Here is a 20,847-nt window from a genome sequence, read left to right as displayed (position 1 = left end):
TGTGAATACATGGGAAGAAGTGAGGCAGTTGCAGGAAGAAGCAGGAGATGAGGAAATGAGACAGTGGGTAAAAGCAGGATGTGCACCACGAGAAACAGATCATGTGTGGGTTTATCGGGATGGAAGACCAGTCATGCCTGATAGCATGGTTTCTGCCATGGCACGGATGTATCATGGACAAGCACATGTAGGAAGAGATGCCATGATCAGACTTTTCAAACAGACTTGGTATAATGCAAAATTTAGACTTGTAGCTGAAAGCCTTTGTCAAAGATGCCTTATATGTCAGCAATTCAATCCTGGAAGAAACACAGTGGTAAGTCTGGGAACTATAAGACGAGAAGGAGGGCCTTTCACAAGAATGCAGATTGACTTCATTGAAATGCCCCCCTGCAACAGGTTGAGGTATGTTCTAGTGATGGTTTGTCTATTCTCTCGATGGGTGGAAGCCTACCCAACAAGAAGGAGTGATGGAATTACAGTAGCCAAGCTATTATTGAGAGAGTTCATTCCTAGGTTTGGTTTTCCAGTCATGATCGAGTCAGATAAAGGAAAACATTTCCATAATGAAATCATGAAATTAATTTGTGAAGCATTGAATGTACAACAGAAACTACATTGTGCCTATTGCCCAGAGGCTTCTGGTGTGGTGGAACAAGTAAATGGCACTGCTGGAGAGGAGTTTTCAGTTTGAAAATTCAGTGGCTTTTGAAGCTCTGGCATGTCTATTCGTTGTACTAAATTATTAATAATTAATAAATAATTATTTGTCTTGTGCAAGTGTGTTTATATTAATCAATCCGTTTGTCTTAACAAGAGAGAGAGTTACACAAGGGTACGCATAAACGTGCTGATTAATTATAAAGTGCGTGTTTTCATGTTTAAACGTTGCTATGTGCTGTTTATTTTTTAGCACAAAACGCTTTCCAAATTAATGCTTTTCTATGTTGCAAGAGCTAGATAAATACATACACATAAGGGTATTAGTGGGGTTAACACTGTTTAAATCACTATGCTGTAGTAACGATTGTTTTTGTCTCTTTAATTAAGATGGTCTATTGAGGCCTATGATGGCCTAGAAAAGATGGCCGATTTGTAAGCCTGGCTGTGATTTATAATATGAAAACTGTGACGAGGGAGACCCCTGCTGGAAATGGTCCTGAAGCTAACTGACCATGGTCCTTGCTTGCTTGTTTGAAAACTTTCCATGAGGACAGCAGCAGTTTTGGGAGATCTCCAAGTGAAATGAAAATGTCCTTGGCAGCCTTGGGAAACAAAGGAGCCTTAGAGAAACTCTGAACTGTGGCTCGATTGCCGAGGAGAAGTAGAACTAACAAGATACATTTTTTATTTCTTGGTTCCTGTTCCGTAGTCTTTATTTTGTGAACTTTTCCTGAGCGGAGATTTTCAAATGTAGCGATGTTACATCCTTTCCTTCTCGCTCTGCTCAGCAGGTCCGGCGGACATTACAACTTTTTCTATGTTTCCAATGTATCTTTCCATTGTTTTAGACACTATAAGAAATGTTAGCCTAGAGAGGGTTTTTGCCACTTGCCATTTTGCCTTTGCCGCGTACCGAATTTGCGTTGCTGAGGATCGATGCTGAAGGGACTTCGTCTTGAGAGACATTTACCGAGAGACTTGTCCTGACCCGTTCTGACATTTAGCTAGAATAGGTAACTATGAGAAAATGATTTACTCTGATTGATTTCCTTTGACTAATTTTAGATAAAGCAATATAATTTTAAACATGGTGTTGGATATTCTTTCTTGTCAATTATTGGATTTACATTTTTGATCATTGCTGTATATGTTGTATAGATTATGTTTAAGGACAGTCACAAAAACCAGGTCTTATCGACCTCGATATAGATGCAGGGTGATTAGGAGTTTTCTTTCCACAGGTTTATTGCTGGTAGAGTATTTGAGCGTATGTTAGTGTAGTGAAATGGGCCCTGGCGTATGATGTATGCATGTGCGTGTAACTGTGAGATTACTCTATCCGTGGTAGTGGGAATATTATACACACCCTGATCTCTATCAATTTCCTGGTAGCAGAGTAGGATGGTTTTTGATGATTGTCTTGATCTGATAAGATTGCTTGTACATTAGTTTATTGATTATTGATTATTGGTTCATGTTGGTATATGTACTAATACTATATGTTGGAGTCGTAATGTTGAGTTATATGTAGTGCTTCTGGAACTTGGAAGCTGGTAGCAGTTTCGTAGTAGGGCAGAGGGAAGTATATGCTGCTCTCGGGAAAGACGGAATTGTGAGGAATAACGTGTGACAATTGAAGTTGCGCGTCACATTGTCTGGGTTCGGAATCAGTGACATTGTCGTATGTTACTATTAGAATATATTTCTAGTATATAAGGAGTGTATATGATAGTGAAGGTTATCTGTGAAACTCTGGTCTTAAGTCCCAGGGATCCGTAAGGATTTCCGTTAAAGCTTATCGCGGGAGGAGTAATAGGTATTCTCTGAGCTTGTTTGAAGAACTGGGCAAAGAAAGCTTGCTTAGTTGATGTATGTTAAAATTCTGTAGTGGGACAGATTGTGCGCTGTTCTCGGGAAGCAGGATTCTGTGTGCATGTACTATATTTTCTTGTATGAATGTGCGTGGATGCATATACATTTATTGACTGTAAGACTCTTTGGACAAGTCCTAGAGGAAACGGTTAGGAGATGTATGAAAGTTTGTTGACTCTTGAGAAATAGACGCTCTTTACTATTCTGTGGTTAGCGAAGCAGACAATGGAGATGTTTTTATGTTGTAACTAATAGATTTTGTAGAAATTTTGACACGAAGTCTACTGAGAGATTTTGTAAAGGAGGGGTAGACGAGTGACAAAAGACAGGAGACAAGCGACTGCAGCGACTGTTGACGTCAGAAAGACCGCGCTCTGATTGGATAGTGGATCAGAATAGGGTTCGCGCTAGGATTGGTGCGTTAGTGTGAGTCGCGCAAGGATTGGAAGAGCTATTTAGTGACGTAGGCGCTCCAGGATTGGTGCGTTAGTGTGAGTCGCGCTGTTATTGGTTGAAAATTCGTATTGTATATTTATAATACGAGAAAGAGTAGAGAGTTTTGGTAAGCGCTAAAATGTATTACCAAGAAGAGAAAAAGAAGAAAACGTTCTTTGGAAAAATTAAAAAGTGGTTTAACAAGGATAAAGATGTTAAGACAAGAGAGGGTGAGTTGCTACCTCCAACAAAAACACCTGCATCCTTCATGGCTGCGAAATATGGGTTTCATACCTGTATATGGTTGGAGAATTGGGTTAGGTACACTAAAGAAGATGGTGTTCTAGCATTTCCAGAACATGGTTCATTTAATCTGGCCGTGTTGAGAAATTTACGGGAAAAGATGTTATGTCTAGACCCGAAACCAAGACCTACACAGTTTGAGGCTTTAGTGGAATGGGAAGAAGAAGTTCATGAGCGAGAAAAACAGAGGTCTGGAGGGTACTACAGGTATATGTTTGGGAGGAGACATGATCGTGAGACTCATCATGATCGAATGAAAAGGTGGCGAGATGCTAGTATGTCAGAGGGATTATATCCGATGAGGACAGTTGAAGGAGGAGCAGAAAGGGTTCCTGAGTCAGAAATGAGAAGATATGGAGAATATGAGGATGAGGTCTTGAATGACATGATTTACAAGAGACCACCTCCATATAGACCAGAACCAGATGAGAGTACACCAGTTGTTTCTCCGATAAGAGATACAGTTTGTATTATTGAGACAGAAAAAGTGACACCTGAATCTAGAGGTAATAATTCTTTCAGGGAGAGAGAGAATCGAGGTAGTGATGAAAATACCAGACAATTAGCCAGAACAACAACAGAGCTGACTGAGAAAATTAGGGAGTTAACGAAGAATCTGGAAGCTGTTACGGTGCCTGTAACTATAGGTCCGGTTATTCCTGTGTTTGATAAACAGAGGACAGGTGAAAATGGACTGGTGGTTCCATATGTTGGGAATAATTTGACAAATTCAGTTGGTCCTTCAGGAGATTCAAGTAAAAGAACAGAAAGAAGTGACCTGAGACCATCCAGACATGACATATGTAGTGAAATACTGGATGCTAGTGAACCTAGTTGTTCAGGGATGCCGATTTTAGAACCGCAAAAGAGAGTGGTTCCAGTGAGAAAAACTGCTGAAATAACGGTTGATGATTTGAATGATTGGATGAAGGTTCTTCGGAGAAAGGATAAAGACTCACAAGCAATTGATGTGGTTAAGTTACGGATAGAATTAGAAGAGCTTGTTACAGGAACAGTTCCAACAGAAATTTTGAAGAGTCATCATGATGGTGAACTAATGTTCATGTGCAAGAATATTACCTGGAGAGCGAGAAATACACATGACAGGCTAAGAGCAATAGCAAATGAACAGGGAGTTGATATTGATAAAGTGAAGGCTTTACAAAAAACCTACAGGATGGATTTTACGGAGAAGGATATAGAAAATTTGAATGCTACTGGTAGAACAGGACAGATTAAGGAAATGGTAGCATTATTGCGAAGATGGGGTGATGTAGAAAAGTGGAAGGATAGGTGGTATAAGAAAAGAGAGGAATCTGAAGATAGAACAACTTATTCAGCATTTCCAGTGAGAGAAAAAGAGAAACCAGTGGATAATTATCCTATGAGAGAAATACCTGGAGGAGGATATGTACATGTTCCATGGACTAGACAGGATATTTTATCATTTACAAATGATTTCCCTCGATTGAGAGAAAAGCCCGTCGAGTGGTATAGGCAGGTAGATAGGTTTGTGAAATTGTCAAAAGTGCTGTGGGTTGACCTGAATAGTCTGTTTGATATAATTGTTCCAGCAGACTTGTGGACTGAGTGTAAAATAGTTGTGAGTTGGCCTACTGAAGAATATCCAAGAGATCCAAGAACAGGGGCACCAGATCCAGAGGTAATGAGAAAATATGATCAGGTGATGGTATACCTGAAGAGTAAAGTACCTGCAAAAGAGACAGACTGGGTTAAAATAGATCGAACACAACAGGAAGCGAAAGAATCAGTTCATGCTTTTTACGAGAGGCTGATACTGGCATTTAAACAATTCAGTGGAGATGAACACCTGGGTGACAAAGATTTGAGTCATTTTGTATACAGATTTGTATATGGCCTTAGACCTGAAATTGGTGAGAGAATTCGTGAGCACACAGTGGATTGGCAGAGTAAGAAAGTAGATGAGATCCTGAGGCATGCAAAATACTTCAGTGATGAAATTGAAGCAAAACAAAGAAAGCTGAAAGAGAAAGCAATGTGGGCACAAGTGAAAGTTGCGGAAAGACAGGAAGCACAGTTAGTGGAACAAGCGAATAATCCAGGAAACAATGCAGGGAATAGACCTAGATATGCAGGGAAAGGAAAGGGAAGTCTTGAGGAAGCGAAAAAAAAGTTTCCTTGTCACAACTGTGGCCAATTGGGGCATTGGAGATCGGAATGTCCTAATCCACCATTAGTAAGTAATGAAAATAAACCCTTAAATCAACAGGTGCAGAACGAAGGAAATAATCAACAGCAGCAACAACAGAAAGTTGTGAGACAGCAGAGTCAAGAGCCAAAACCGCCCTTGCCGCAGAATAGAGGGTTACAAAAGTATAATCAGGATTCAGGATTCTACAATGATGAGCAGGTAAACAAACCAAGACGTTCTAACAAAGTACAACAGTACTTGTTAAAGAGTGAAGGGAGTGAGTCTGAGGGTGATTATTGACGGTGCCGAAGAGAGGAGGAAGAGTGCATACTTGGTGCAACTCTAGAAATAGACCAGGCAGGACCATTTGTGGATGGGAAAATAAATGAGGAGAGTGTTACTTTTTTGGTAGACACAGGTGCGACAAGATCAACTGTCAGGTCAACAGATGTTAGAAATCTTCCTCTCTCGGATGAAGCAATCCAAGTAGTTGGTGTAGCCAATACACAAATCAGAACACGTCTTACTGAACCAGTGAGAGTACAGATAGGGAAATTTTCAGATATGCACAGATTTATCGTCTGTGACACGAGTCCAGTGAACTTGTTAGGTAGGGACTTGTTATGCAAAATGAACTGTACAATTTTTTGTACACCAGATGGAATAGCCTTTGAGACACCAGATGAGGATGTTTTGTACCGAGTGACTCTAGAGAATAGAGAAAGTGAGTTAATTGGTGCATTTGCTGTGTTTGATCCGGAGGATTTGCCTCGAGAACTAAGAGACACAGTGAAAAGGGCAGTTTGGGATTTTACTGGAGAGGATGTGGGATTGATGAATAATGTAGATCCAGTGAAAATTGCAGTGAAAGAGGGAATCACATATCCTAACATTCCTCAGTACAAAATGACACCAGAAATAATTGAAGGAATAACTCCTATAATTGAGAAAATGATTCAGCAAGGAGTCCTGAGAGAACTACTGAGTAGTCCGTGTAATTCACCGATAATGGGACTAAAAAAGCCCAATGGGAAATTTAGGATCGTACAGGATTTGAGAAAAGTTAATCAAATTGTGGTGGCATGTTGTCCTATTGTGCCAAATCCATCAGTGATCCTGTATCAAATTCCACATGATGCTGAGTGGTATACAGTGATTGATTTGTGTCATGCGTTCTTTTCAATTCCATTGCATCATGATAGCCAGCCGATTTTTGCATTTAGGTTTGGCCAGCGTATTTTAGCATGGTGTCGTATCCCACAGGGGTATACGGAGAGTCCTTCGATATTCAATCAGTTATTGAAGAAATCGTTGGAAAGTTTGATCATGCCCGAGAGTTCAGTGCTAGTGCAGTATATTGATGACCTACTGGTGGCATCAAAGACACGTGAAGCTTGTGAAGTAGATACCATAGCTTTACTGAATCATCTGGCAGATGGAGGGTTAAAGGTATCTCCAGCCAAATTGCAATTTTGCAGGAAAGAGGTGCATTATCTTGGACACAATATTGAAAAGGGTCTGAGAAAAGTGACTGATGACAGGATCAGAATAATCAGAGAAATGAAAGCTCCAAAAACCCAGAGAGAAGTGAGAATGTTCCTGGGTATGGTGGGTTATTGTCGTCAGTGGATAGTTAATTTTTCGCTGATAGCAAAGCCATTGATTAGACTGACAAAAAGTGAAATGACAGATCCATTGGATCTAGATGCAGAACAAATGGCAGCATTTGAAGAGCTCAAAAATAAAATGTGTGAGGCTCCAGCCTTGGGTATGCCTGACTATGAGAAAGAATTTGAGTTGTACTGCAGTGAGAGGAATGGATGTGCACTTTCAGTGTTAATTCAGAAGCATGGATTACTGAGAAGGCCTATTGCGTACTTCTCATCGACACTTGACCCTGTAGCTGTGGGTTTACCAGGTTGTCTGAAATCTGTAGCAGTAACATGCAGAAGCCTGGAACAGAGTGAGGGAATCATAATGGGATATCCTGTAAGGGTATTCGTACCTCACAATGTGGCAATTCTTTTGACAAGAAGCAGAACTCAGTACATGTCACATAGTCGGTTGACTAAATATGAAAAAGTGATTCTGGGAGCATCAAATGTGACTCTTGAGAGATGTGTGAATGTGAATCCAGCGACACTCTTGCCGGATATTGAAAATGTGGGTGTGAAGATGGAAGATGATCATGATTGTTTGGATGTGCTTGAGTACTGTACAAAACCGAGACCAGACATAAGGGATCTACCCTTGCATGAGAGTGATCATGTGTTGTTTGTGGATGGATCATGCCTGAGAAATGATGATGGTGTGCTATGTGCAGCATATGCGGTATGCAAAGTTTCAGAGGTCATGGAAGCATCACCATTGAAAGGAGTGAAATCTGCGCAAGTTGCTGAATTGGTGGCATTGACAAAAGCTTGCGAAATTGGGAAAGATTTGAGGACAACTGTAATGACTGATAGTCAGTATGGATTTGGAGTGGTGCATGATTTTGGCCAGCTTTGGCTACAAAGAGGTTTCTTGACATCGGGTGGAACTCCGATAAAGAATGCTGAAATGATTGGTAAATTGCTTGAGGCGATACAGCTGCCTAAAGAGTTAGCAGTTGTAAAGTGTGCTGCCCATGGACAAGGGGATGATTTTATAACGGTCGGAAACCGTTATGCCAACGATGTTGCGCAATACTGTGCCAAGACAAATCAGTCCATCAATCGGGACAGAGAGGGGGAAATGTCTTTACTCTCTGTGATGTTTACTAATGTCTTAGAGACTTGGGATGAAGTGAAACAGTTGCAAGATGAGGCAGGTGAGGAAGAGAAAAAAGATTGGATTAAGGCAGGATGTGCTCCAAGAGAAACAGACCATGTTTGGGTCTACAGAGATGGCAGACCAGTAATGCCCAACTCCATCTTGTCGTCAATGGCAAGGATGTATCATGGCCAGGGACATTTGGGGAGGGATGCGATGGTTAGGTCGTTCAAGCAGACCTGGTACAATGCAAAGTTCAGGACAATTGCAGAAAGCATCTGTCAAAGGTGTTTAGTTTGTCAGCAATTTAACACTGGGAAAAAGACAGTGGTGAGTCTGGGGACAATAGGCAGAGAAGGAGGTCCTTTTACAAGAATGCAGATTGATTTCATTGAAATGCCCCAAGTAAACAGACTGAGGTATGTTCTAGTGGTAGTCTGTTTGTTTTCAAGGTGGGTGGAAGCTTACCCGACTAGAAGAAATGATGGATTAACAGTGGCAAAGTTACTGTTAAGGGAGTTGATTCCTAAGTACGGGTTTCCAGTAACAGTTGAGTCTGATAGAGGTGGACACTTTCAAAATGAGCTTATGGGTTTCATTTGTGAAGCATTGAAAATACAGCAGAAGCTACATTGTGCATACCGACCAGAGGCTTCTGGTGTGGTTGAGCAGATTAATGGCACAATCAAGAATAGGATTGGAAAAATGTGCTTAGCCACTGGCATGAAATGGCCAGACGTTTTACCTCTAGTTCTGATGACTATGAGATCTACTCCAGATAGAACTACTGGTTTGAGTCCGCACGAAATAATCATGGGACGTGCAATGCGCCATGCATTCGTGCCTGTCAATAAATTGGTGACAATAACTGATGACATGATTTTGGATTACTGTAAAGGCCTGGCTGACGCAGTTCATTCTGTGTTTCACCAGGTTGGAGAAGAAGCTACCACACTTGAGAAGAAGCAAGCCCATGATCTGAGTCCAGGAGACTGGGTGAGGATTAAGGTACACAGAAGAAGAAATTGCTTGATTCCAAGGTGGGGAAGGCCGAGACAAGTTATTCTGACTACGACGACTGCAGTAAAGTGTGCTGGAGTGAAGCACTGGGTACATGCAAGTCATACTCTGAGAGTTCCAAACCCAAAAGAAGGGACTGGTAAAGAGTATTTTGAAGAGTCAGATTCCAGTGATGATGAAGATACAGAATCAGTGAGGAAAGAAGCAGAAAAAGCTTCGAATGAATCACTGCGAGTATCAGAGAGAAGATCAGATTCTGTAAGAGAGCCTGAAGTTTCAAACAGCAGTGAAGGAAAAATAAAAGAAAAGAGAAATCACACAGAGACTACTCCTGAATCAGAAGAGGAGGAGATTGAAGAACCACTTGAGATTATACTTGAAGAAGCAGGGTCAGAAGAAGATAGAGAGGGACAGATTGCGGAAGACCCCCGAGGAGGTGTAGGGAACATTCATGACGAGCTAGGTGAAGGGACAAGTAGACAGCAAGAAGATTGCGTGTCGGAGACCCGAGGAGGGACAGGAGTAGGGAAGTCTCAAATAGTGGTGAAGAAATCTGTGGAGAAAAAGAAAACTGCTATAAAACGAAAACAGAAGGCACTTGAGACAGAATTGGATGATGAGAATGAACAAACAGAGGGTCGAGTTCTGAGAAAGAGAACTTGGATTGGAGAAAGAAGCAATAAAGAAATAAAGCCAAAAAAGGTGATAAAAGGAGATCGTTGGCCTAACAACAGAGTTAAGAGGCTGAGATACAGAATAATAAGAGCAAACACATCGAAAGCTGAACAAGTGAATGAAGTATCGAGTCAAAGTTCAAAAGCTGAAGGAGAAAAATCAAAGGAATCAAAAGAACCAGTAGAAATAAAAAGAGTAAGAAGACCCAACCAAAAGTACAGATCACCGGAATGGTCTTATGTGGCACTGTCTGAAGAAGGAAAAGAAGAAACAGTGACTCGAGATAATCCGGAAGAGATCTTGAGAGAAGTGGTTGAGGAAGATACTGGTGAAATCCTGAGAGTACTCTTGACTGATATTGGAAAAGAGTCAGATACTGAAGATTTTGATGTTGGAGATCTAATACAATTTGATGTTGAAGAAATTGAAGTGAAGAATGACAAGTATCCAAACTGAATAAAAGGAAGATTCACTTGGATTGAGTGAACGAGAAGATCTTTTGGAGAAACTGAAGGAGAAAAGAGTTTGAAACAATCGTTGAAGAATTTGAAAGTTCCTATTTCAGTAGTGGAGTAGTAGAGGTTAAAGCAAAATAGTAAAATGGCTAACATAGAGAATAATCGGAATAGATGTGCCTTCTTTAAGAGGTGGTGTAGGATGTGCTGCTGCTGTACTGGATTATTAATGCTTCTATGGGGTGTTTTAATTTTGTTAGTTACTTTTAAAATTGAATTTGAGATGCATACAGAAAATGTGAAAAATATAGAAAAGAATTCACAAAAAGTAGTTCCGATTAGAATAAGTAATACTTACATACATAAAGATAGGTCAATTAATAATTTTTCTAGTAATGTTTTTTCAAAATTGTTATATGAATATGTGAAAACAATGGAAGTGAGGGATTGCTACGTTTGTATGCAATTACCTGCATCTGTTTCAGAGGGTGTTACTTATCACCATTTACCAGCTACATATGGTATTTCTTGTAGTATTTTAAGTAGTGTTTTTTATTTGTTAGGGAAAGTAGATAATAAGATGTCTAACAGAGATAGTATTTTTGTACATTTGCCAATGAACAAAGAGCTGAATCCAGCTAAAGAAGCTAACACTTTTGGTGAGATTTTTATTGAAGAAAAAGGATTAACATTAGATTACATTTTTAAGAATAATTTAACTTGCAGTCTGAAAGGAGAAGAGAAAGCTTTCCTGGATATGGTAGAGGAAAGGAGGTTGAACATGCATGAGAAAGCGGGAAAATATAAAGTGAGTGAGACAATTTGGGACATTGAGATGGGAAAAGAGTTGAAAAATGGGGCTAGTCCAACTTTAGCTCTAGATGCATCGCAAAAGGGTAAACTTTGCATTACGAGAAGGAAATCCCAATATGATACATATTTTGTTGGGACTAGTGAGTGCCATGATACATACTTCATTGCAACAGGTTGGGGTTTCAGAGGTGGAGAAGATACAATTTTTCCAGGAGTGTACTATGTTTGTGGGAACAAGGCTTATTACAAGTTGCCTGACCATTGGTATGGCACGTGTTATGTGGGCCTGGTTTTTCCGAAAAATTTTCATATAGATAAGATAAGAGATGTAAAAGATATTAACTTACTAATGCGTTTTAAGAGAGAAACTTGGTCTGAAATTGTAGGTGACATTTTTGGGGTTTTGATTCCAGCAGTGGGAATTTCTTTAAATGCTTATGGAATTCGGAAACTGTCCACAGTGGTTGATCGCTTATCGACAAATACCGCAGGAGGGTTTCTTTTGGTGAATACGGAATTAAGTGCCGTACGTGCCATGTCTATGCAAAATCGACTTGCCCTTGATATTCTATTGGCCAAGGAGGGTGGAGTCTGTGGAATGCTGAAAGTTCAACATTGTTGCACTTACATTCCAGACGAAAGTAAAGACCTGAAGGTCTATATCAAAAATATTACTGATTTGCATGAAGAATTAGTACCATTTGAAGCTGAGAGTTTATGGACTAAAATAGCTAATAAAGTGATAGCTGTTAAAGATTTTATTGCAAAAATAGGTAGTACTATTATAGGTAGAATATTGTTTCCTTTAACTTGCATAATTATTGCTTTACTGATACTGAGATTAGTGTGTGTGTGTGTTGTAAAAACAGGGGAGGGAAACTGAAACTGAATAAAGAGAAGAAAAACAAAAGGTTGAAAAGAGAACCACAAGAAATTGAATTAGAAGAATTGAGGGAGAGTGTTTATTTAGAGACAAAAAGGGATGATGAAAGAGTGACTGGTGTGTAATGATGTATGAGGAGAAAAAGACATTTCCGATTTCTCCTAAAATGGGACTAAATTTTCACTAATTTTTTTTTTTGGGGTTTATTTGGTGATAAAATCACCAAAGGGGGGATTGCTGGAGCGGAGTTTTCAGTTTGAAAATTCAGTGGCTTTTGAAGCTCTGGCATGTCTATTCGTTGTACTAAATTATTAATAATTAATAAATAATTATTTGTCTTGTGCAAGTGTGTTTATATTAATCAATCCGTTTGTCTTAACAAGAGAGAGAGTTACACGAGGGTACGCATAAACGTGCTGATTAATTATAAAGTGCGTGTTTTCATGTTTAAACGTTGCTATGTGCTGTTTATTTTTTAGCACAAAACGCTTTCCGAATTAATGCTTTTCTATGTTGCAAGAGCTAGATAAATACATACACATAAGGGTATTAGTGAGGTTAACACTGTTTAAATCACTATGCTGTAGTAACGATTGTTTTTGTCTCTTTAATTAAGATGGTCTATTGAGGCCTATGATGGCCTAGAAAAGATGGCCGATTTGTAAGCCTGGCTGTGATTTATAATATGAAAACTGTGACGAGGGAGACCCCTGCTGGAAATGGTCCTGAAGCTAACTGACCATGGTCCTTGCTTGCTTGTTTGAAAACTTTCCATGAGGACAGCAGCAGTTTTGGGAGATCTCCAAGTGAAATGAAAATGTCCTTGGCAGCCTTGGGAAACAAAGGAGCCTTAGAGAAACTCTGAACTGTGGCTCGATTGCCGAGGAGAAGTAGAACTAACAAGATACATTTTTTATTTCTTGGTTCCTGTTCCGTAGTCTTTATTTTGTGAACTTTTCCTGAGCGGAGATTTTCAAATGTAGCGATGTTACATCCTTTCCTTCTCGCTCTGCTCAGCAGGTCCGGCGGACATTACAACTTTTTCTATGTTTCCAATGTATCTTTCCATTGTTTTAGACACTATAAGAAATGTTAGCCTAGAGAGGGTTTTTGCCACTTGCCATTTTGCCTTTGCCGCGTACCGAATTTGCGTTGCTGTGGATCGATGCTGAAGGGACTTCGTCTTGAGAGACATTTACCGAGAGACTTGTCCTGACCCGTTCTGACATTTAGCTAGAATAGGTAACTATGAGAAAATGATTTACTCTGATTGATTTCCTTTGACTAATTTTAGATAAAGCAATATAATTTTAAACATGGTGTTGGATATTCTTTCTTGTCAATTATTGGATTTACATTTTTGATCATTGCTGTATATGTTGTATAGATTATGTTTAAGGACAGTCACAAAAACCAGGTCTTATCGACCTCGATATAGATGCAGGGTGATTAGGAGTTTTCTTTCCACAGGTTTATTGCTGGTAGAGTATTTGAGCGTATGTTAGTGTAGTGAAATGGGCCCTGGCGTATGATGTATGCATGTGCGTGTAACTGTGAGATTACTCTATCCGTGGTAGTGGGAATATTATACACACCCTGATCTCTATCAGCACCATTAAAAACAGACTGGGAAAAATGTGTTTAGCCACAGGATTGAAATGGCCTGATGTTTTGCATCTGGTACTCATGACTATTAGATCTATTCCAGATAGGAATACAGGTTTGAGTCCTCACGAGATAGTGATGGGAAGAGCAATGCAACATGTTTTCATACCAGTCAACAAGCTATTGCCTATATCTGATGACTTGGTGTTGGTGTTGGATTATTGCAAGGGGTTGGCTGATTCCGTTCATTCTGTGTTTCATCCGGTTGGATCGGATGCCACCACTCTTGAAAAGAAGCCAGCTCATGATCTGAGCCCAGGTGACAGGGTAAGAATAAAAGTGCATAGAAGAAGAAATTGTTTGGTCCCAAGGTGGCGTAAACCACGTCAGGTGATCCTGACCACGACGACAGCTGTAAAATGTGCAGGAGTGAAGAACTGGATTCATGCTAGTCACACCTTGCGAATTCCAAATCCAGTGGATAACAAGGAGGGAGAATACTTTGAAGAATCAGATACAAGTTCTGAATCAGATACTGAAGAAATAAGAGCAAGACAAACTCCTGAAAGGGGGGAGTCAGAACCAAGTCCAGCTGTAGCACCAGAGAATCTTCCATTAAGAAGAAATTTGCAAATTTCTGACACCAGCTCTGAGTCAGACACTGAACCAGTACAAGCACATAAGAGTGAAAATAAAAACAGTGAAGAGACTGTCAAAGAAATTCTTGATAAAGAAGTTCCGTGTGTAAAGTCAAGAGAAATTCCACCTGAAATAACAGAAGTAGATGGTAAGGTACCAGATACAGAGAGTGAGGGAAAGATTGTCGCGGAAGACCCCCGAGGAGATGTAGGGAAACCATACATCCAGGTAGAGGAAGGGACAGTTAGTCAGCAGGAAGATTGTGTGGAAGAACCACGAGGAGGGACAGAAGTAGATAAGAAAAAGAAAGTGGTGGAAAGAAGAACTACTGAAAGTAAGAGTCAAGTTGGAACTGAATTGGAGGACAGTGACGAAGAAGTACCAGAAGGTCGAGACCTGAGGAAAAGAGCATGGAGAACTGAGAGAAATAAAAAAGGAAGTAAGCTAAAATGGCCATCAAAGGATGAAATTTGGCCAAACAAGATAAAGAGATTGAGATACAGTTTGACACGAGTGAATTCATCCAGAGCTGAACAAGTGAATGAGGTGTCTAGCCAAGAGAAATCAAAAGACATTGAAGGGACACTTTCAGAGGAAAGCAAAAGGACTAGAAAGCCCAACCAGAAGTATAAGTCACCAGAATGGTCGTATGTGGCACTTCCTGAAGTACGAGAAGAGGCAGACAGCCAAGGAGATCTAGAGGTGACTGTACCAGAAGTGGTTGAGGAAGAGGAAGAATCAGAAATCCTGAGAGTTATCTTGTCCGACATCGGGGAAGAGATGGATGTTCAGGAAATTCTGAATCAAGATTGTGAAAGAAAAGTGAAAGACGATCAAATGCCAAACTGAAGAGACAAAAGTGCTCCAGAAGGAGAAACTTGAAATTTACCGGAAAAGACATAAACAGAAAAAGAACAAAAGTAGGTGCTTAGAGCCTTGGGTTAGACAAAACTAGTTGTGAAGTAGAAGAGGCTAAGTCAAAAGACACTGACCATTTTTCGAAATGGCAAACACCGAAAGTAGAAAATCAAAATGTGTGTTCCTTAGAAGATGGTGCAAAATGTGTTACCACTCAGCCAATCACAACTTTCCGTCGCCTAAAAATGTTTCATGTTATCCCGAAATTTATTATAAAAGAGTAGTAGAATAGGGAGGGGCATCCCATTCCCCATTTTTCTTGACGAGCGGCTGGCATTCTGGGGTTTCGATGACTGCGCCCCCTCTTTTGACTCCACAGGCGATGACAGATGCTTGCACGACTTTTGGTCCTTTGGAGATCTTTGGGACTCTAACGTGCTGAGCAAAGAACTTTCGCATTTTGAGCTTTGGCCTGCTTTATTTGGACAATTAACGGCTAAATTCGGTTATGCAGAGCCAAATGAATTAGAGAAAAATCCAGATAGCAAGAATAGGTAAATATAAATGTCATGCGTTTTGCGAACAAAATTCAAAATTTGATCGATTATTAATGCTGATGTTAATTGCCCGAGGGTAACTGTGCGCTATATAAAATTTTAAATAAATAAATAAAATAAATAAATTGCAAATAATATTTAGATAAACAAATATGATTAACAGAAATTATGTGTTTGTGGTTTTTCAATGAATAGAGTAAAGGATTCTGAGTCTTAAATGTGTTTTAGCTGGTTCTAAATCACCATCAACCAATCCAACTAATTGGTCCGTCAACCAAGTGGTTGAGTGCCTTGATGCTTAGGGTTAGGAATCTATAGGTGGTGAATGCTAATGTATATTTTGTAAACTTTTCTTCCCTATAGGTAATAAGGTACCCCCCACATGTCCAGCGCATCCTTCCTCCGGAGTGCAGACCTGTGAAAGAGACGTGTGAGTGTTGGTGTTATGGGCCCCACCAATGAATGCGTGTGTGAATTAGTTAGTGTGATGACGGGTCTGTGAATAGGGAGGATTTTGTAAATTTCGACCCCCTGGTTTTGCGCTGCATCAGCTACACAATTATAAAGTCCAAAATGCGAGACCTATTGGCTATACCAATGCTTGTTTAATAGTCCTGTCAAAAATGCGCCTCCATGTCAGGTTGTCACCCTAGCCGAGACCCTTCCCCAGGTCCAAAGTCGGCAGTTCTGGCTGTTACGCCACGTCCACTGCCCTTTCTATAACAAGCATTTACAATGCAATGGTCTCGGCATTGGTAAAGTTAGAGCTATTGGCATTGCTCATGACATTATTTTTGTTTATGTTTTTGTTTTTAAAACATTTAAAGAAACTGCATTGTTATTTACAATGTCAATAGCTTAATCACTCTCAAATGTGAGACCTATTGCATTTGCACCCACACACAGAGCCACCTACACACACACTGATTAAGCTATTGACATTGTAAACAACAATGCAGTTTCTCTACATGTTTTAAAAACAAAAACATAAACAAAAAAAATGTCATGAGCAATGCCAATAGCTCTAACTTTAACAATGCCGAGACCGATGAAAGCAAGTACTTGAGTGAGTTTGATGACTCAACGAGCATGTGAATTAACTCAAACAGCATGCTATATATGATTTCTAGAGTGCCACGCACACTGTAGAGGCCTGAAATGTCAATATCTGTTTACAATGGCTTAAAGGCTGCGTTTGTGATGTCTAGAATGACAACATAAGGGGAGGTAATGGGCATCAAGCACACAACCTAATTGGCCCTGTAGAAGGCAGTGTTTCAGGTGGAAGCATAATAATAACTTCTACTGTAGCAAAGATGCGAGTGTCGTGTCTCATCCTGTGCCAGTCAATTATAAGGATACAAACACAAGGATGTGAACTTTCACACGAGGTTCTGGGAGCAGGTGGGGTGTTAGTGAGCCCTGTGGTATCCCAGACACTTGTTAGACAACTGGTAAGGTATCAAAATGCAAGGAGTGAGAAACTGGACTTTTGCCAGCACACCGACAGGTTGGGGCGTGTGTATTCGGTACCCCTTGCTTTGAAAAGAAAACATCGCTATCTCAATGTATTGACTACAGATGGCTAGGGTGTCAGCTTACACACAAGAGAAGAAATGGTATACACCTCTTATCAATTCATACTGTGGCAGGAGCTGGTGCCAGGACCATGGAACAATTAAATAAATAGGTGGATTTAATAAGGTCCGTCATTACTCGTGCTATTTTCAGAGAGCGTGGTTAGAATGCACGCTACCAACTCAGCCATATTTGGGGGTTTAAAGAAGTGCTGGTGAAAGGATGCTTTCTTTGAGCAGTACAGGCTTTCACACACCGCCAGCAAGCTCCAACTCAGTACGTCAAGTAAGGAGATCGTCCACAATTCATGTTTTCTCAAAACTAGGCCTCCATGCAGGGACACCTTTCATCTAGATGTACCACTAGGAATGAACAATACAAGAGCCACATGATGTAGTAATCTCGGGCGCAAAGTGTTACTGGCCTGTCTGTACCTAAGAGGACAGAAGAGTGAACACGGCGTCCCCCAGCAAATACTCATATTTACATATATATTAAAAAATTGCATCTCAAACACACGGTGTCAGCTTGTACATGAGAACTTGATTTGACATCCCCGTCCACTCAAGCACTAACCTAGACGAATACAGCAGGGTTTTAAGCCTATAATGTGAAATGTTCGTCCAGTTACTGAGGGGCATATTAACAAGCCAGGCCATAAAATTATCGCCGCTTTAGCGACAGTAAACTGCCGCTAAAACGGCGATAATGGGTTGATAATATGCTCTACGGAATTCTAATTCAAGCTCAGGTTAGATGTCCTTCACATTTAACTTGGGCTTCAATTGGAATTCCATAGGGCATATTATCAAGCCCATTATCGCCGTTTTAGCTGCAGTTTTCTGCCGCTAAAGCGGCAATAATTTTATCGCCTGGCTTGTTAATATGCCCCTTAGTTGTTCTTCATTGACCGGTTAGACCTCGAATCAAACTTGGGGATGCAAGAATTGCGTCAATAATCCCGTTGATCCTCAAATTATCGTTGATCATATAAAGCAAAGTCTGCTCTTTCCTGTATTTTGGAAATGACAGACCGGAACTAATACTGTGAGGAGCAGTAAACTATAGATACGAGAACAATACTGGATAAACTACTCACACATCACATACTGAGTTTACCTGTTAAGCAGTGCTAGGGAGGACGTACAATTATACTATAATACTGAGTGGAAGCGCCTTACAAGCCTCCTATCGCACTGCACAGTACACCCACAAGGCCCCCTAACCTCGGAGCTGCGGCAGTGGTGAGAGCTCCATCACACTGCCCTGACTGTGGAACTGCGACGAGCCTTGGGAGCGCTTCTGGCTCTGCACCTTGCGCAGGGATTTGTGCGTGAATCCGTCCACCTTCTCCGATGCAGAGATAGCCGACATGGCTGCGGCTATGCTGGCGGCTCAGTCACCGACAGGGGCCGGCACTCAAAAGCTGCTGTCCGCCCCGTTCTTTTGGTCACTTCTCGTCCCGCACATGCCCCGGGGTACGTTCATGTCCGCCCGAAGGCTGCTGGCTCTGGCCCCCTTGGGACCTCCTGAACCGGCACCACGTGTCAGTGCGGAGTGGCCCACTCCCCCGGGCGTCCACTCCTGCCCTCTCCCGTTAGTCCCCGACCCCTTGCCCAATTCGCAACCACCACAGACCGGGCCCAGCGCTCGAGCACACCCCCAACCGACAACACTTCGAGTAGAGCCCGCGATGTAGACATAGAGAGCGGACTAAAGCCCTGTCTGCAGCCACTGCTCTCCCCTGCGAAGTCGCCATCTTTAACGAGTCAATGATCGACAGCAGACACACACGAAACATTTTATTAAATTACAGATCAAATTAAATTGAAACATAGCTTCAATGAAATAGTTATATTCACGTATACAACGATACGACATTTTTAAATGTTAAAAGGTTCCAACTTTTTAAAATAGATACCTGCCACTTATAAATGACTGCTGATGTGTGTAAATTGTATATATTCTGTTTGCTGAACGATGTCTTGTTTTTTCGCAACTACTGTTGCGCATTTCTCAGTCACCTTCTGACATGCACGCCTAGCATCCACAGTTCTGAAACCACTCTACAGCAGACGCCTTTGTTAATGGGTCCATTTTCTAGATCGACGAAAGAGACTCCGAAGTAGGCTGTACCATGTCCTTTTCGAGAGTGACGCGGCGGGCAGCCAATCCATTCAGCTCAGCCTGGAGGTTAAATGCATCAAAACAAGCCGAGGGCACCGGAAGACACCACCGCCTTTCTCCGAGGCAGAGCAGAAATGCGTCGGAGAAAGGCAGCAGCATTTTCGGATTCGGGGCGTGTTTGACTTTTCTCAGAGAATGAGACTTCTTGCAAAAAACACGCCCCCGATCCGAAAAGGACGGGGCCTAATCGGAATGACTGACCTCTTCTCCAATGGCTGGCCAGGATTCAAGAGGCCAGCCAATGGAGAACAGGGGAGAAGAGGGGCGGGTTCAAGCCCCTCTTCTCCAAGTCATTAAATCTCGGAGCTAGACTGCGCAAGCGCAGCCGAGACCTAAAAATACTGATCAGACCGGTAAAATACCCTTTACGCCGGTATCGCCATAAATCCAGGCGTATCACTTCTTCTCATGGCCGTGTTTAAGCAATGGTTGAGAAGGTTGTGAGCAATTTTCTTGTACTATTCTTTCTGAACGCATTTCCGTGAGACAGGAATAATTCACTGCAAATGTAGAAAAGACACATATTTGCCTTTGCCTACAGAAAGCCTGGCACAACCTCGAATCAGATCCATAAAATATGAGACGTCTCTCAGTGTGTTTTCTCGCGCATTTGTTAAACTGTTTACCAATCTTTCTTTTCTTACCTTCACAGCAATGTTGAAACTACAACACCCATAGTCCCTTGCTCAGAGGGGGGGGTCCTAACGTATAATTAAACGCAAGGTTGAGCCTGAACCGACATCATTATTTATTTAGATGTGGGACTAGAGTCTCTACTCCATCCACCATTCCGTTTGTATAGTTCCACTTAAACCCCTGTCGGATTTTGAATCCGCGGATGTTAAGACAGGCATTATAGGGGCAGCTTCTGCGTAGGCCCCCGGTTGCCTCTGGTGATTCTGCGAAGAACGTCACCGTGGCTGTACAGGAAATCAACAGCGGCAGCCATGGCTCCCACCATTCAGACCCAGGCGCAGCGTGAAGATGGGCACAGGTGAGTCCAGCGATCGTTTAATTAACCTACGATAAGGCCATACGCGGCCCGCAGATAGCGTTACAGCCCAATACGTTATGGGAAGCTGCATTTCAAAGCTCGCCATAACACTGGCCCTCGTGACGTCACGGCGTTTGCGTCATAGCAGAAGTGCGAATCTTAAGAACATAGGCATAGCTTTGTACACAGTGCTCTGTCTCTAGGCATTTAATATGGCCAGCTCTGTTGTGCTTACGCTTTCGAAAGAACACTATTGGTGGGAATGTATTCGCTCGATTGAATAGCATCCTGGTTGAACTGTCATTAGTAGCCTTTAGTACGATTGCCTGGGAAATTTATATCCCTAGTTGTTTGATTCGTTATCTACTTTATATCGTTTGCCTTTG

At 41.4% G+C, this 20,847-nt stretch overlaps 1 protein-coding gene across 1 annotated transcript in view; it reads left to right on the top strand.

The window, feature by feature from the left end:
* The first annotated feature begins 20,193 nt into the window (after positions 1 to 20,193).
* Positions 20,194 to 20,847, top strand: part of PAF1 (PAF1 component of Paf1/RNA polymerase II complex) — a 52,261-nt gene continuing 51,607 nt past the window's right edge. Inside the window, exon 1 of the mRNA XM_085624966.1 lies at positions 20,194 to 20,461. Coding sequence (XP_085481092.1) covers positions 20,415 to 20,461 — 47 coding nt within the window. The 5' untranslated portion in view covers positions 20,194 to 20,414. The remainder of the gene's footprint in view (positions 20,462 to 20,847) is intronic.

The sequence above is a fragment of the Triturus cristatus genome, chromosome 9, assembly GCF_964204655.1.
Source record: "Triturus cristatus chromosome 9, aTriCri1.1, whole genome shotgun sequence".
Lineage (NCBI taxonomy): Eukaryota > Metazoa > Chordata > Amphibia > Caudata > Salamandridae > Triturus > Triturus cristatus.
The sequence above is the reverse complement of the archived record's forward strand: the minus strand, read 5'-3'. Positions and strand labels throughout refer to the sequence as shown.